Raw genomic sequence first — 12,847 nt, 5'->3', positions numbered from 1 at the left:
CTATTAAATCCAGCTGATTTATTGTGTCATTTAAAGCTTGTGTTTCCTTATTAATTTTCTGTGTGGATGATCTGTCCATTGGTGTAAGTGGGGTGTTAAAGTCCCCCACTATGATTGTGTTACTGTCGATTTCCTCTTTCATAGCTGTTAGCATTTGCCTTATGTATTGAGGTGATCCTATATTGGGTGCATATCTATTTAAAATTGTTATCTCTTCTTCTTGTATTGATCCCTTGATCTTTATGTAATGTCCCTTCTTCTCTCTTGTAACATTTTTTATTTTAAAGTCTATCTTATTGATATGACTATTGCTACTCCAGCTTTCTTTTGATATCCATTTAAATGGAATATCTTTTTCCATCCCCTCACTTTCAGTCTGTATGTGTCCCTAGGTCTGAAGTGGGTTTCATGTAGACAGCATATATATGGGTCTTGTTTTTGTATCCATTCAGTCAGTCTGTGTCTTTTGGTTGGTGCATTTAGTCCATTTACATTCAAGGTCATTATCGAGATGTATGTTACTATTTCCATTTTCTTAATTGTTTTGTTTTTGTCTTTTTTAAGTCCTTTTCTTCTCATGTTTCCCGCTTAGAGAAGTTCCTTTAGCATTTGTTGTAGGACTGGTTTGGTGGTGCTGAATTCTCTTAGCTGTTCCTTGTCTGTAAAGCTTTTGATTTCTCCCTCGAATCTGAATGAGATCCTTGCTGGGTAGACTGTTCTTGGTTGTAGGTTCTTCCCTTTCATCACTTGAAACATCATGCCACTGCCTTCTGGCTTGCAGAGTTTCTGCTGAGAAATCAGCTGTTAACCTGATGGGAGTTCCCTTGTATGTTATTTGTCCTTTTTCCCATGTTGCTTTTATAATTTTTCTCTGTCTTTAATTTTTGTCAATTTGACTACTATATGTCTTGGTGTGTTTCTCCTTGGGTTTATCCTGCCTGGGACTCTGCGCTTCCTGCACTTGGGTAGCTATTTCCTTTCCCATGTTAGGGAAGTTTTCAACTAGAATCTCTTCCAATATTTTCTTGGGTCCTTTCTCTCTCTTGTCTACTTCTGGGACCCCTATAATGTGAATGTTGGTGCGTTTAACATTGTCCCAGAGGTCTCTTAGGCTGTCTTCAGTTCTTTTCATTCTTCTTTCTTTATTCTTTTCCCCATCAGGGATTATCACCATTCTGTCCTCCAGGTCACTTATTTGCCTTTCTGCCTCAGTTAATCTGCTATTTGTTCCTTCTGGTGTATTTTTCATTTCAGTTATTGTGTTGCATATCTCTGTTTGTTTGCTCTTTAATTCTTCTAGGTCTTTGGTAAACTTTTCTTGCATCTTTTCGATCTTTGCATCCAGTCTTTTTTCATAGTCCTGGATCATTTTCACTATCATTATTCTGAATTATTTTTCTGGAAGAGTGCCTATCTCCTCTTCATTTAGTTGTTTTTCTGGGGTTTTATCCTGTCCCTTCAGCTGGTACAAAGTCTTTTGCCTTTTCATTTTCTCTGTCTTTCTGCGGCTGTGGTTTTTAGTTCCACAAGATGAAATACTGCTGATACTGCTTGATATTGCTGTCTGCCCTTTTGTGGAGGAAGCGATCTAGGAGGCTCGTGGGTGCTTCCTCATGGGAGGGATTCATGGTGGGTTGGGCTGGGTGGGCGGAGCTCAGTAAGACTTTAATCCAATTTGGTGGGCAGAGCTCAGTAAAAGTTTAATCTGCTTGTCTGCCAGTGGGTGGGGCTGTGTTCCCACCTTGTTGGTTGTTTGGCCTGAGGCTACCCAGCACTGGAGCTTACAGGCTCTTTGGTGTGGCTAATGGCAGACTCTGGGAGGGCTCAAGCCAATGAGTAGTTCCCAGAACCCCTGTTGCCAGTGGCCTTGTCACCTCAGTGAGTCACAGCCACCACCCACCTCTGCAGGCAACCCTCCCACACCAGCAGGTAGGTCTGGTTCAGTCTCCTATGTGGTCACTGTTCCTTCCCCCTGGGTCCTGGTGAGCACAGCTTTTTGTGTGCCCTCCAAGAGTGGAGTCTCTGCTTCCCCTAGTCCTGTGGAGGTCCTGCAATCAAATCCTGCTGGCTTTCAAAGTCTGATTCTCTGGGGATTCCTTCTCCCGTTGCTGGAATCCCAGGTTGGGAAGCCTGACGTGGGGCTTAGAACCCTCACTTTAGTGGGTGGACTTCTGTGGTATAACTGTTCTCCAGCTTGTGAGTCACCCACCCAGCATTTATGGGATTTGATTTTAACACGATTGTGCCCTTCCTACTGTCTCATTGTGGCTTCTCCTACCGTCTCATTGCGGATTCTCCTAACGTCTCATTGCAGCTTCTCCTTTGTCTCTGGATGTGGGGTGTCTTTTTTGGTGAGTTTCATTGTCTTTCTGAAGCTGACTGTTCAGCAGTTAGTTGTAGTTCCGGTGCTCTTGCAAGAGGGAGTGAGCGCATGTCCTCCTACTCAGCCATCTTTCTCTCAATAGATGGTGATTTCTTAAAACTAAATATACTTGATTCTCAGGGAGTCCCTAAGAAATCAGAAACTCTTACTAGGTCTGCTGACTTTTCTTGACAATACAATGATTTCCATAGATTTATTAAGAATGTCTTCCTTCTTAACAGGATATAATTGGACAAATTGATGGTGGAACCAAGGATTTATAAGTGTCATGTTTGAGAATGATGCCCATTTAATCAGATATGAATACCACTTTGGAAGAACAAAGATTGGCTGCACTCACTGAAGCTAATAGCTACAAAGCCCTCCCAGGAAAAAACGACCTGGTACCTGGAGTAGGGGGTCTTAGCCTTGCATGTGGTAAGGAAGGTCACTTATACATGGTAGTGAAATTTTGGTGAATTGGAGAAGAGAGAAATTCATCCAATAATAGGTACCTGCAGGTAAAATAGGGTGAAGAGATTGTCTGGGGCTTGGCTTCCTAAACTCGGAATGGCAAAAATAGAAACTTTTAAAGGTGGAAATCTGAGGCTCCCTATGAAAACTTCCAGACAGAAATAAATTTTGCAGCCTCAGGATTTGCAAAGCAAACTCAGAAAGGCTATCTGGTTAATTAATATTTTGTGGCAGCTAAAAAAATAATCAAGCCAAAATTAATGAGAGCAGCCATTTTTTGCATCAAAAATCATCTTTGAGATTATTATGATAGGGGGTGTAGAGAGTTGTCATGAAAATGGGCAAGAAAGATTATTAAATGCCCTGAGTGTATACTCTTCTGGGTTATCTGAACTTTTTACTTTCATGATTTTACAACTCTGCAAGTTACAGAAAACTAATACTAATGCAAATTATTATCTACAGAAATGCAAATAAATTTTGTCCTGAGAAGGAACGACTAATTATTGCCCTGCATAGTGACCAGGTTTTATATATGTTTATAAATTCATCTCAAACTTCCCCAACATGGGAAAGGAAATAATTAACCAAGTCCAAGAAGCACAGAGAGTCCCATACAGAATACACCCAAGGAGAAATACACCAAGACACATATTAATCTAAGTAACAACAATTAAACACAAAGAAAAAATATTAAAAGCAGCAAGAGAAAAGCAACAAATAACATATAAGGGAAAACCCATAAGGATAACAACTGACCTTTCTACAGAAACTCTGCAAGCCAGAAGGGAATGGCAGGATATACTGAAAGTCCTGAAAGAGGAAAACCTACAGCCAAGAATACTCTACCCAGCAAGACTCTCATTCAGATTCAATGGAGAAATCAAAAGCTTTACAGACAAGCAAAAGCTAAGAGAATTCAGCACCACCAAACCAGCCTTACAACAAGTGCTAAAGGAACTTCTCTAAGTAGGAAACACAAGAGAAGGAAAACACCTACAAATACAAACCCAAAACAATTAAGAAAATGGTAATAGGAACACACATGTCAATAATCACCTGAAATGTAAATGGATTAAATGCTCCAACCAAATGACACAGATTGGCTGAATGGATACAAAAACAAGACCCTTCTATATGCTGCCTACAAGAAACCCACTTCAGACCAATGGACACACATAGACTGAAAGTAAAGGGATGGAAAAAGATATTCCATGCAAATGGAAGTCAAAAGAAAGCTGGAGTAGCAATACTCATATCAGACAAATTAGACTTGAAAGTAAAGACTATTACAAGAGACAAGAAAGGACACTACATAATGATCAAGGGATCCATCCCAGAAGAACATATCACAATGGTAAATATCTATGCCCCCAACATAGGAGCACCTCAATACATAAGGCAAATGCTAACAGCCATAAAAGGGGACATCAACAGTAACACAATAACAGTGGGAGACTTGAACACCCCACTTACATCAATGGACAGATCGTCCAAACAGATTATAAATAAAGACATACAAGCTTTAAATGACACATTAGACCATCTCGACTTAACTGATATTTATAGGGCATTCCATCCAATAACGACAGAATACACTTTCTTCTCAAGTGCACATGGAACATTTTCCAGGATAGATCACATCTTGGGTCACAAATCAAACCTCGGCAAATTCAAGAAAATTGAAATCATATCAATCATCTTCTCAGACCACAATGCCATGAGACTAGATATCAATTACAGGAAAAAAATTGCAAAAAATACAAACACCTGGAGGCTAAACAATACGCTATTAAACAACCGAGAAATCACTAAAGAAATCAAAGAGGAAATAAAAAAATATCCAGAAACATATGACAATGAAAACACAACAACCCAAAACTTATGGGATGCAGCAAAAGCAGTCCTAAGAGGGAAGTTCATAGCAATACAGTCCTACCTCAAGAAACAAGAAAATTATCGAATAAACAACCTAAACTTACACCTAAAACAATTAGAGAAAGAAGAACAAAGAAACCCCAAAGTGAGCAGAAGGAAAGAAATCATAAAGATCAGAGCAGAAATAAATGAAAAAGAAAGGAAGGAAACCATAGCAAAAATTAATGAAACGAAAAGCTGGTTCTTTGAGAAGATAAACAAAATTGATAAACCATTAGCCACACTCTTCAGGAAAAAAAGGGAGAAGACACAAATCAACAGAATTAGAAATGAAAAAGGAGAAGTAACAACGGACACCACAGAAATACAAAAGATAACGAGAGACTACTACAAGCAACTATATGCCAATCAATTGGATAACCTGGAAGAAATGGATATATTCTTAGAAAAATACAATCTTTCAAGACTGAATCAGGAAGAAACAGAAACTATGAACAGACCAACCACAAGCATGGAAATTGAGGCTCTGATTAAAAATCTCCCAACACACAAAAGCCCAGGGCCAGATGGATTCATGGGCGAATTCTATCAAACATTTAGAGAAGAGATAACACCTATCCTTCTCAAACTCTTCCAAAATATAGCAGAAGGAGGAACACTCCCAAACTCATTCTACGAGGTCGCCATCACCCTGATACCAAAACCAGGCAAAGATGTCACAAAAAAAGAAAATTATAGACCAATATCACTGATGAATATAGATGCAAAAATCCTCAACAAAATACTAGCCAACAGAATCCAACAGCACAGTAAAAAGATCATACACCATGATCAAGTGGGGTTTATCCCTGGGATGCAAGGATTCTTCAATATACACAAATCAATCAATGTGATACATCATACCAACAAACTGAAGGATAAAAACCATGTGATCATCTCAATAGATGCGGATAAACCTTTTGACAAAATTCAACATCCGTTTATGATAAAGTCTCTCCAGAAAATGGGCATAGAAGGAAATTACCTCAACATAATAAAAGCCATATATGACATACCAACATCCAACATCGTTCTAAATGGTGAAAAACTGAAAGAATTCCCACTAAGAACAGGAACAAGAGAAGGGTGCCCACGCTCACCATTATTATTCAACACAGTTTTGGAAGTGTTAGCCACAGCAATCAGAGAAGAAAATGAAATAAAAGGAATTCAAATTGGAAAAGAAGAAGTCAAATTGTCACTCTTTGCATATGACATGATATTATACATAGGAAACCTGAAAGACTCTACCAGAAAACTGCTAGCACTAATTGATGAGTTTAGTAAAATAGCAGGATACGAAATTAATGTGCAGAAATCTCTTGCATTCCTATGCACTAACAATGGAAGAGCAGAAAGAGAAATTAAGAAAACTCTCCCATTTACCATTGCAACAAAAAGAATAAAATACCTAGGAATAAACCTTCCTAAGGAGGCAAAAGACCTGTATGCAGAAAACTATAAGACACTGATGAAAGAAATCAAAGACAACAGAAACAGATGGAGGGACATACCATGTTCTTGGAAAGGAAGAATCAACATTGTGAAAATGACTCTACCTCCCAAACCAGTTTACAGATTCAACGTATTCCCCATCAAATTACCAATGGCATTTTTCACAGAACTAGAGCAAGAAATCTTACGATTTGTATGGAAATGAAAAGACCCCGAATAGCCAAAGCAATCTTGAGAAGGAAAAATGGAGTGGGTGGAATCAGGCTTCCTGACGTCAAACCATACTACAAGGCCACAATGATCAAGACAGTATGGTACTGGCACAAAAATAGAAAGGAAGATCAATGGAACAGAACAGAGAACTCAGAGGTAAGCCCGAGCACACATGGGCACCTTATCTTTGACAAAGGAGGCAAGAATATACAATGCAAAAAAGACAGCCTCTTCAATAAGTGGTGCTGGGAAAATTGGACAGCAACATGTAAAAGAATGAAATTAGAATACTTCCTAACACCATATGCAAAAATAAACTCAACATGGATTAAAGACCTACATGTAAGGCCAGACACTATAAAACTCCTAGAGGAAAACATAGGCAGAACACTCTATGCCATACATCAAAGCAAGATCCTTTTTGACCCACCTCTTAGAATCATGGAAATAAAATCAAGAATAAACAATGGAACCTAATGAAACTTAAAAGCTTTTGCACAGCGAAAGAAGCCATAAACAAGACAAGAAGGAAACCCTCAGAATGGGAAAAAATATTTGCCACCAAAGCAACGGACAAAGGATTAACCTCCAAAATATACAAGCAGCTCATGAAGCTTAATACCAAAAAAGCAAATAACCCGATTCACAAATGGGTGGAAGACATAAATAGACATTTCTCCAACAAAGACATACAGATGGCCAACAAACACATGAAAAGATGCTCAACATCACTAATCATCAGAGAAATGCAAGTCAAAACCACAATGAGGTATCACCTCACACTGGTCAGAATGGCCATCATTGCAAAATCTAGAAACAGTAAATGTTGGAGAGGGTGTGGAGAAAAGGGAACTCTCCTGCACTGTTGGTGGGAATGTAAGTTGGTACAGCCACTATGGAAAACAATTTGTTACAAACAGTTCCTTAAAAATCTAAAAATAGAACTACCATATGATCCAGTAATCCCACTCCTGGGCATATACCGAAAGAAAACCATAATCCCAAAAGAAACATGTACCATAATGTTTATTGCAGCAATATTTACAATAGCCAGGACATGGAAGCAACCTAAATGCCCATCAACAAACGAATGGATAAAGAAGATGTGGCATATATTTACAATGGAATATTACTCAGCTATAAAAAGGGATGAGATGGAGCTATATGTAATGAGGTGGATAGACCTAGAGTCTGTCATACAGAGTGAAGTAAGACAGAAAGAGAAAGACAAATATTGTATGCTAACTCATATATACGGAATCTGAAAAAAAAAAAAAGGTACTGATGAACTCAGTGACAAGACAAGAATACGGATGCAGATGCAGAGAATAGACTGGAGGACTCGAGGTTTGCGGGGGGCGAGAGGTGAAGGGGAAGCTGAGACGAAGTGAGAGAGTAGCATAGACATATATATACTACCAATCGTAAAATAGCCAGTGGGAAGTTGTTGTATAACAAAGGGAGATCAACTCGATGATGGGTGATGCCTTAGAGGACTGTAACGGGGAGGGTGGGGGGGAGTCGAGGGAGGGAGGGAATATGGGGATATGTGTATAAATAGAGATGATTGACCTTGGTGTACCTCAAAAACTGGTACAAGATTATAAAGTAATTATATTCCAATAAAAAAAAATTCATCTCAGTCTTTGTGACTGTTAATATATGTATGTGTCCTTTGATTTTTTTTCTTTGAACTGGTTTAACAGCTTACTGTTCTCTCATTAATTAAGTAGAATATTTGACCATTTATTTTATATTTCTACGAATGTTATGATTCAACCCTTAAAAATATTATTCCTTGAACATGTCATGCTTTTTTCTCCAAAGTATTTGATTTCATGGATTTATCTAAATATATTTCAGACTCCAACTGTGCTTATAGCTTAAACCTTTGTTGATTGGAGTAGCAAACTTCCAGAGTAAATATATCCTATTGTTCACAGTTCTTGGGTTGTGCAATGCATTTTATCATTCAAGTATTCCAAACCAAGATCCAAAAATCCTAATTCTCATTCTTGAAAAGAATTTGTAACTAGCTAGTCATCTCCCAGAACATCATTCTTTTTCTTTCTCTTGCACTGAGAGATGCTATAAGCAGAGAGGTCAAGAGTGATGATTCAGGAGCCAGACTATCTGGACTTGAATACCAGTGTAGTCTCTAGCTGATTATATGTCCTTAACCTCTTTGTGCTTCAATTCTCTCATAAGTAAAATGACAATATATGTAAAGTGTTGGTGTACGTAAAATGTGTAGAAGAGTGACTGACACAATATTATTTTAATATACTAAAATCATCATTGATAGGAAGAAACAATAAAACCATATACATATATGAAGATATACATATATATGTATATACTTCAATTTTCTGAACAAAACGTTGTAAGCGTCTCTGTTCTTTTGTAATGGTGTAATTTATCTCCAGGCAAATCTATAAGAGTGGCTTGTTGCTAACTCTTAGCATTTTCTCTCTTAAGTTCCAAATAAATGCTCTAGGAAGACAGACTCTTCCTGACTGGCCATATCAATCTAACATATTGTTTTCTCCATATCCTTTCCCAAAAGGAAATCAGCAACTCTTTTTCTTCCCAGGGCAAGCAGCAGATTTTCTTACATCCAATGGAGCTTGGGGACCATCATTATTATGTGGGATTTCTTTAGAAGATTTAATTTCTGTCAGTGAGATAAGATTTCTTAATATGTATCTCCATGGCTATCTTTGTCTTAATTCCTCCTTGCCTCTCATTATGCTTGGAGTTTTGCAAGCATAATGAAAGCATTATGCAAAGTATAGTTGTAATTTCTTCAGATTTGGATCCAGTCTCCTTGAAAAGACCTTTATACTTATTTAGTAATCACCGAGGGGAAAGATTTATTTTCCTTTTTTTCCTCCTATGTATCACACTCCCCTACTCTCTATTCTCTTGAATCAGGTTTCTCATTCAAATATGAAACTTCAGGGATTTGTATTTGATGCATTTCAGTTATTATAAGGAAGACTTTTCAGCTCTTTGATGAGACACTGCATATTGAGATATATTAGTTAAGATGCTTTTTGGTTGCAGACAACGGTTTACCTATCTCTGTCTCTAATTAGTTTTTTTTAAAAGAATTTTATGGAGATACAATTGACATACAATAAACTGCATATGTTTAAAGTGTATAATTTGATATTTTTTCTTTTTAGTAATGTATATATGGCAATCCCAATCTCCCACTTCATCCCACTCTAAGCCCCCCTCCCCCTGCCGCTTTCCCCCCTTGGTGTCTAATTAGTTTTTTTAAAGTAATGTATTGGCTCAGGTAACTGAAAAGTCAGGAGTCAGGTATAGTTCAACAGAGGCTTGAGCAAGTGGTTGAACAAAGTGACCAGGACTGAGTATCTCTCTCTCTCCCATTTCTTAGGATTGCTTCTTTATAGTCGGCTCCATTATTGGCAGGTATTACTTTCATGGTTCCAAGATAGCAATTCTTAGAGTTCTATATTTCCTCATTCATATGCCATAGGAAACAGAGAATCTATGTTCCTAGTAGTTCAAATAAAATCTAAGAGATGAGATCCACTTGCTCTTATTGACCTGAATTATGTGTTCCTTGAACTAAAAACTGTGGCTGTGTGAAATGGATATGCTGATTATACACAACCAATCTACCCTGGAGGGTTAGTCAAGAGCACCCAAACTATGTGACTGGGAAATGTGGTGTAGTGTTAGAAAGAGGGAATGGGAAATGGCTGCTGGAGAGGCAACTAACAAATACCATTATGAGAGGCATTCCTCAAGCCTCTTTGTTTCCTGAAAAAGCAAGTTGATCAGTTTGGCAATAACCAGTATTCAGATCACTAGGAACTAACTACTGAAGTGTTACTCAAATCATCTTCTTTGTAATAACATGAAACTCAGAATATGATAACTTAAAAGCTTGGTTATAAATACACAACTTAAAAATATTTCAGTTTGAAAACCTGGATAATTATTATAGTTGCTGTGGCTGCTTTGTAATATAAGAATACAAAAGATAGTCTGGTACATTTTGGAATGTTTATAACTTATAGCAAAGCTATAGCTGGAGAATTCAGTTGTCAACTGAAATTCATTCATAATTTTATTAATCAATATTTACATTTTCTACTTGGCCTTTGACTTAGCTAAGTTTGTTTCCAGCCAGGCATGGCTGGTTGAATAAAAGGGTTAAAGTCATCATCCGGTAGTTTTTCTCCCAAGACTCAAGTGATACTAGTTTTCCTCCCTGCATCCCCCTGAAATTCTGGGTGTTTTTTCTTCCCAAGGATTAAAAACAAAATTACACTTTACTACTTATTTTTCTTCTCATTTTATATTCATACCAGGGATTGAGTGTTTTTGTTGTTGTTGTTATTTGTTTTCTGTTTTTGTTTTTTGCAGCCATGGTCTAAATTGTCACTGCTTATTCAGCTACACTTACCAGTTTAATCTTTTCTAACCTGACACTTTTTACAAGGTATCACTCAGCCAATGACTGAAATAAGTGATACATACCCTTAAAAGTTTCTATCTGAAGATAAGTAATGTCAGAATTTGTACAAAGACTCAATTCTGTAAATGGTTGTAATGAGAACACAGTGAAAGAAAAGAAAATAAGATGCAAAATCATAAGGAAAAAAAGCAAGATTAATACAAATTAAATATTATCTTGACCAATCTGCTTAGATTTTAAAACTTAATGTGATCCTCTTAATGGATTATCTTAATTAAGCCAGGCAATTTATTTAATGGTATGTGATGAAATTACTAAAGAAAAAAATAACTTCTGAGCCATGAATTTCTTGGAAGTCATGTGATGAAAGTTCATTGCCACATACTACAAAATCTTAATTACGTCAGAGTACTTTAGGTACAGGAAAAAGTCTATTAAATTAAATTCCTTGATGGAAGATACTCAGTGGCACTCACATTTTCACAAAAATGCACTAGTGAAGGTCCTTCAGAATAAAACACATCTTCCATAACACACTACCATAATATGCTACCTCCAAGGACAGGAGGTAGGCTGTAAGTTTGCAAAATCATTAATGCAAAAGCCTCTTGTCTTACCGGTTCCTCTGCACTGACTGTTGCATCATGGGAATGACTGATGAGACCAGGAATGGGCTGCTCACCGTGTGCCATGATAACAGCAGGACTGGTGTAGAATGGATGCTTCTAATGCACAACACATAATAACTATGAATATAGTGGCAGGAGAACATGAAACTATACAAGCAAAATGACTGGAAAGGAAAAAGGGTGAAAACAAATGGAACAATGAAATGTCAAAAATTTTCAAATGTAGAATGGCAAAATCAGCTTAGATTTCAAATGGTACAAAGCATTTTTTAAGATTGAAACTGATGGTACTTTTAGCTCTTTTAATTAAGAGTAAAAGAGAACATATGATGATTTAGTAATCTACCTATTTCATCATTCAGTTCCATAAACACAAAACAAAACAAAATAAAACAAACCTCCCCACACAACTTAAATACTTACTAGCCTTAAGTAAGGGCTTAACGGACCACTGAATGGATCTAGAGACACAATAACCCAGTCTTCAGTGAAAGAAGCACCTACTGGTTGTCTAAATGGATACTTCAAAAGGGTCTCTATGATCCTTTCCAATATACATGTTGTCAGAAAATCCTCTCATGCTATGCTCATAGCCAAAGTATCCACGAGGCATAAAACTTTAGAAATTACTTCATGTAGTGATTAGATTTTCAATCTTTATGTTCTCAGCCAATGAACAATCATTATTCCCAGAAGTGATATACTTGCTACTGTCTGAAGATTTTAAAGTACACAAGGTGGGTTATACTAGATATGGATAATAATGCAAATCATGTTCTGTGACTCTAAGATAATGACTAAATTTACTGAAGTACTTCATGGTACTCTATTTACTTCCAGAATTGCTCAAAGAGAACATGTAATTCTTTGATGCAGTTTTAATAATATTTAATACTTTATTAAATTAAAAATGCAAATATCTTACATCCATTTCTACTCTATATGACTGGGGTAATTTGTGTCCAACAGTTAAATAAGCACTAGTTAACTTCTGAGGAGTCTTGTATTTAAAAAAAAAATTTATTAATCTTTCTCAACTAATTTCTTGAACTATCTTAGGTCTCTTACCTTCAGTTTGCTGCTCCTTTAAGAAGCTGTCAGTATTTGATGTTCTGAATACATGAACATTGTATATTTAATATGATCACAAAAATGACACCTTCAAAGAGTTCTTAAATGTCACATTGTTTATCACTGGAGCTATTACTTCAATAGGTAACAGCAGATCTTTAATGCCTCAGGACTCAGAACAAAACTTCAATGCTTTCAAGAACTCTACATGATAGTGGGAATATAGCTGTGGAGTGTCATGGACATCCCAGTTCTTTTTAAAGGATGCCC

The 12,847-nt window shown here is 37.0% G+C and overlaps 1 protein-coding gene across 8 annotated transcripts in view; it reads right to left on the bottom strand.

Moving 5' to 3' along the window:
- The window catches only part of GPHN (gephyrin), a 596,826-nt gene that overhangs the window by 220,733 nt on the left and 363,246 nt on the right, over window positions 1–12,847 (bottom strand). For 7 of the 8 annotated variants that reach the window (XM_057732172.1, XM_057732168.1, XM_057732171.1 and 4 more), the window contains one exon: window positions 11,495–11,602. In XM_057732172.1, coding sequence (XP_057588155.1) covers window positions 11,495–11,602 — 108 coding nt within the window. The remainder of the gene's footprint in view (window positions 1–11,494; window positions 11,603–12,847) is intronic. The other variant, XM_057732169.1, reaches the window with a different exon arrangement.

The sequence above is a fragment of the Hippopotamus amphibius genome, chromosome 4 (genome assembly GCF_030028045.1).
Source record: "Hippopotamus amphibius kiboko isolate mHipAmp2 chromosome 4, mHipAmp2.hap2, whole genome shotgun sequence".
NCBI lineage: Eukaryota > Metazoa > Chordata > Mammalia > Artiodactyla > Hippopotamidae > Hippopotamus > Hippopotamus amphibius.
The sequence above is the reverse complement of the archived record's forward strand: the minus strand, read 5'-3'. Positions and strand labels throughout refer to the sequence as shown.